Source organism: Adelges cooleyi, unplaced genomic scaffold, assembly GCF_023614345.1.
Source record: "Adelges cooleyi isolate 19-005CV unplaced genomic scaffold, UGA_ACOO_1.1 ACOO_flye_CR_arks_rails_tigmint_CR_PRNA_651, whole genome shotgun sequence".
Classification (NCBI taxonomy): Eukaryota; Metazoa; Arthropoda; class Insecta; order Hemiptera; family Adelgidae; genus Adelges; species Adelges cooleyi.
The window spans coordinates 13,550,939-13,556,698 of record NW_026096352.1 but is presented as its reverse complement, the minus strand read 5'-3'; the positions used below and the strand labels follow the sequence as shown (position 1 = coordinate 13,556,698).

The following is a 5,760-nucleotide window of genomic DNA, read 5'->3' as shown; positions in this document are numbered from 1 at the left end:
GCTATTGTAATATGATTTTTCAATTTAACTTTAAAAAAAAATTCCTGAGTGACTTGTTACAATCAAATCATTTGTCATATCATACGTCATGTAACTAACCACGTTGCTTTGGGGTTCCGGTGCCAAGCTTTTAAATGTTTACAATTTAGTTACTTTTTATTAGGTCTTTGTTTCTATACTACGTTTAATTGTATTTGCTTTACGGATTATTTTACTGTAATTGGTAAAATTATTTTAATCAATAACATCTTTTATCTGGAAGTTAACTATTTTTGTAAGATCTATTAAAGATATCGGATTTTTTATCCATCCTTATATTTAAAATGTTCACAATGTTGAGAAAATGTAACGTAATAATATATAATAGGTTTTTAATTAAATAAAAACAATAACTTTAGGTACTGATTTTTTTATTTGTAATTTTATATTGATAGAAATCAGATGATAATTTTTTTTGTAGACAACGAGAAGCGAAATATTTTAATTGAAAATACACAAAAATATTTAAAATACTATTATTATATATATATGATTATTGAACATGTCCGATTAATATTGTTAGAGCTTGTGAGTTATTACCAATGATATTAAAGTTAAATTTTTTCGGTATGATTTTGTAGGAAAAATACAGCTTTAATGTATTCCAAAGCGTTGATTGTTTGAAAACCTAAAAAAGGAAAATTAGTTTTTTGGCGATGACCACCAATCGACATTAATTAAAATTATAACATTGTTTAAATTAACTTTACCATTGAATTTGCTTAAATAATGTCCCGCTTTTTCGACAGTTTCTGCCGACCCTGTAAAACCAGTGTCCGACTCATACACGTAGTTTTCATACTCATTGGAGGACAGTACACAGTCGTTGTTACGATCCATCTTAACGAAATCGTTTATGGCAGATACGACATCGCATAGACTTAATACACTCAATTTCTAAATAATTTTTTAAGCAATAATGTGTAATAGTTATTAATCAGTAGGTGTGGTAGTGTAACAAACATAACAGCGAAGAACTGTTAGATTTAAAAAAGAAATAATTATGAACGATATTACTTACATTTTCCTCAACCGCCGTATTGCGTTCTGCCGCAAGAATGATTAAATCCATCAACAATATTCCAGCAGGTTCTGTACGAATTTTAATAATTAGCAGTTCTCCAATTACTAATCATACGTATTATAATACAAAAATAATTCTTACGGTGGGATTTAAATAGCAGTTCCAATTCGTCATTTACGGTTATACTAAACACTTCGAACACTTTTTCACATGCCACACGATCAACGCTACCGGATGTCTTGTATGCTTCGTACAAACTATCAAACATTTCTATTTGTGCTATGGTTAGACCATGACCCTACAAATAATGAATACATTTTAAAAAAAAATCTTATTATGAATAAATTGCTGGCAGTTTTGGTGAGGATTGTTCACCATACTATATGTAGTGCTCAGCTGCACAACTAGTGGTTCGTAAAATTTGTGTTACATAAGAAACGTCTGCGAATGATATTCACTTATCTATATGTATAAAAATAAATGTTTGTCTGTCTGTCCCCAGATAGCACAAAAAGATCTATAGCTATTGCATCAAGGACTCTCTCGGAATCAGAATACCAATTACCACAAATATGTTTGGGGTGTTAAATTACAGTGGTATTGTGCAATATTTGGTATTAGGCATTTAACAGTAGCATCTTTGATGAGACAGGCGTTAAAATCGTAAAATGTTAAACAATTATTGAAGCTTGAGTGGGGTATTATATTATCATCGTAAAATGTTTTTTTTAAGTGTTTCACTTCATGTAGTCATTCAAATTAATTTCTGCTGATGTATAGAAATACACCCCATTCAACAACAAACGAATCACCCACTAAACTCACGTTAGGACGTTCTACACGAACACTAATTGATTTATTAATATCCAACATCAACGAAATTATAGTTATTAAAAATCAAATAACCCAAATAAAAAACGTTGGTAAAAAGAGACTTAAATTTAAATAAGGGGATGGTGTGCTACTAAAAGATTTAAAAAAAACCGTGAAAACTGGCAAAACGGTAAAACTACTGATGATAATACTAGACACAATAACTATAAAGAAGATTTAAACGATGGTTCTGAATGGTTAAGACAATGGTCAGATACGGCCACATAGTCAAAATAAAAATGTGTTGAAAGAATTTAAAAAAAATAACAGGGTCTGCTCTTATTTTTTTTTAAAGCCCTTATTTTAAGCTGGTTCTTATAAAAGTTTTTATTAAATGATTCTAGAGATTATATTTTCCTAATTTTTTTTAAATTTTGCTCGAGTAATGCACTTACTGCTGGTTTGATATCCATCATGAACAACAAGAACTCCGTAGCAATAATTACATAGTCGTCTAAAATTGAATTAAAAATTAAAAATTGTCTACATCAAGTGAACCGCCTCCTTGGCTTGTGTGCATTACCGCCTTTTTCGGTTCTAAGTTCTTCTGATTTTGCGTTCAATGCATCATTTACAGTTTTCCAATTACTGAATACTTTTGATAGCTGTTGAAGCTTAAGGTAACCAAATTTGTTGCATTCCTCGAACTCTTCTAGATAAAAGCTTACATCCGAAAACGTGAGTTTTTTAACCTGAAAACAATTTATTAATACAGAATGATTGCTTATGTGTAGGTCATATGAACTTAAGCTTTTCGGTAAAGTATAGATGTTATTATTTTTGAAATAATTTGCTGCTAATTTCGACTAGTCGAATGCTGGTTTTGAGCAATTACTTTTAAAGATACTAAAGTTAATATCACTCAATCTTCCGTTCTAAATTTTGAACTTACATTTAGTTCACAGGATGTTGAATTTAAGATAAGACACTAGTTATCTCTAAAAAAAACTACAAAATCACGATTATGTTAAGAGAAAATGAGTGTCTTTTCCGTAATAAATCTCCCTGTATAATATAACTACTGTAAAATGTTTAATTCTTTAGGTTTTAACACATAAGAGATGGAGCTATATTGTTGAGAAATATATTAAATTTTAGCTAATTCACAACTATAATAATAGTATGATAGAGAATAATTTAAAAAGTTCACACTTAACCAACGCGCATTAAATAATTTGAGAATTTGAATACCTTGTCGGAGCTTTTTTTGCCTTTTTCTGCTAATGCATGTAATAAATAATATAAATTAACAGAATCGGGATCACCTGTAAAAAATTGATTAGTTATTAATTAAGTCATTAAATATTTTTAATAAATTAGTTGTAACAGTGGCTTTTTGCCTGACACACAAAAGCAATAATAATATTGTGCTTGGCTGGTAGTCAGTTTTGAATAAATAGTATTCAAGTTATTAAAGTAGGTATATAATTGTGCTACATGTGTATCCAGCTTTGCTCGGGTTAAGAACTCGGGTTGACGTACATATCGACAATATATTGGTAAAGTAGACGAATGCATTGTGTTGATGGGAAAAAATTTGCGGTTGTTCCACGATTGGTTTTTTCACCGAACTGTTGTATGAACAACGCTGATCTACTTCTTGTGGTGAATTGTCCATGAAATAAATATGACGAGATCTGTAACCTAAATTGTTTCGTCTTATTGGCGGCATTGCAATACGATTAATCACTAAAATGGGCAACTATGTAATGTGAAACTACGTCTTTTTGGCCCGAATTTATGAATAAATATGATCAGCCGTCAAACTGTCCATTTGTCAATATGTCAGCTATCAGTTGTAATATTTAGGGACGTAGCGCCATGTATTGGAATAAAATTTCATTAAAATTAAAAATTTTCTATTTTCCCGGCTAATTTTTTAATTTTTCTTTCCGTAAAAAACTCTCTTGGACTATTACAAACATTAAAAAAAAATTTACCAAATAGGTCCAACCGTTCTCACGTAATGCGATCAGCAACGAACAGAATTTCATTTATATATAATTATAGGCAGAAGGAACGGTAAAGTGTTGAATTATTTATATTTGCACGCAATACTCAACCGCACGCCCCTTCCCACCCTCATTTTCAAACTTAATCGACTTTAAAAATATTTATTCAAAACTGGTTATCGACCAGTTAATATTTTCAGTAAATTGTTCTTAACTTTCTTAATTTTTCTAAAAATTTAATTTATTATGTACTGTTAATTATATTTCGAAATTTGATAAATTTCCAGCAAATACTAAAATAAGGTAACAATTTGTTTCAAATATTGTGCTAAAATATAAATATAAATGTTTTCAAAAGGAAACACTATAAAATTGCAATTCTTTTAAGAGTAAACTCGTGTAGGGCGTTAAATTCATCACATGGTACGATTCATTAAGCTCATCAAATATTAATTAACCAAGCGTAAAGCCCTTAACGGTCACAACGGTCAACTTGAAGTGCCCAAAAGATAATTGTAATATAATTGTTTATTAATATTTGTTACCTATGTTGTATCCAGACATAATTTTCGTATCTTCCCATTTCAGTTCAAAACAACTTTTCACGACTTGTGCGATTTGCTCCTGATTAACTGCATTGGTAGTCGTCGTACTGTGATTTTCAAACAGTTCATGCAACCGTTTTAACTGAACACCGTTCAGTCCAGTGCTCTAAAATAAAGTATGACAGCTATCACTTTTAGCGGTAAACGTACAGAATGAACCTATTGTGAAACGTGGCAGATTTACACACATTCGTACTGTATCATAATCATCATCACCATCATGTAGCTTAACGGGCCATGAAGGCCCAACGCTGCTATCGTGAGATGGTTTCTTGACCAATTCACTATCAGGGACCGGGCGTCAGTCCGTCGCCGGAGAGGGGGATGGCGGCTCCTTTTCACCGGACAATTGGTCGCCAAGTAAACGGAGTACCCTTAACCCAGAGTCAAACCAGCGACAGTGATCGAACACACTGCCGCCTTACCCACTCAGCCACTCCTCTTCATATAATATAATCGGTATCTACCGCTGACGAGAACGCTTATTTTTTACAATAACATATTTTTCTTTTTTACCCGTGTTGACAACAGTCAACGGATATAGGAAAAACAATTTTTTATTTTACTGGCGCCACACTGGCACGTGGTTATATGAAGTACGGTTTTATCCCATTTAGTTACAAAACAATTTACAAAAATCCGTGAAATTCCCGATCACCCAATATGGACCACTTTTCTTTGACTTTTAGGCAATTTATTTTTTTGGAACACGATAATAATAGAATGTTAATAACAAATTAATATTATTAACCGAACAGCACCGTGGTGGGAGCAAACATTAATATTTAATAAATTTCCAAAACGATAAAATGGTGGTCTAGGTAATCCAGAGCTATTATCTTCGGAGTAGAAACGACAATTACCCCTGATTCACTACTCCGAGCAATTGCTTCTCAAAACAGTGAACTTGATATACCAGTGGACTCGGCTAACAACCTTATCATTAAGAGAGGGCAAAGAGAAACAGTTGTTTGGATTGTTGAGGTTCATCTAAATCACTATTAGAGCCTCATCTCCCAACCCATGGTCATTAGTTTCATAAGGAGTAGATCCCGTAAAATTGAGGAGTTAAGATTTTCATCAATAATAACATCTAAATATTTCATACTTGATGTTTTATGTATAACACAGTTGTTATAGTTTGTAGTGTCATAACAATCACTCAAGTGGATCATGCTTATCTCCTAATTACATTTATTTTATTTTATACTAAAATAAAAACACTAAAAAATGTTGATCAGTCACGGCATGACATTGTAAGTTATAA

The 5,760-nt window shown here is 31.7% G+C and overlaps 1 protein-coding gene across 1 annotated transcript; it reads right to left on the bottom strand.

Annotated features, from left to right (window-relative positions):
• Positions 1–681: 681 nt before the first annotated feature.
• LOC126844838 (uncharacterized) lies at positions 682–4,715 on the bottom strand. Its single transcript, XM_050583262.1, has 8 exons — positions 4,710–4,715; positions 4,434–4,599; positions 3,128–3,201; positions 2,460–2,628; positions 2,332–2,390; positions 1,205–1,361; positions 1,061–1,131; positions 682–936 (listed from the first exon to the last, which is right to left on the bottom strand). Exons 1-8 carry the CDS (start codon positions 4,713–4,715, stop codon positions 682–684), a joined length of 957 nt encoding a protein of 318 aa, XP_050439219.1.
• Positions 4,716–5,760: the final 1,045 nt, after the last annotated feature.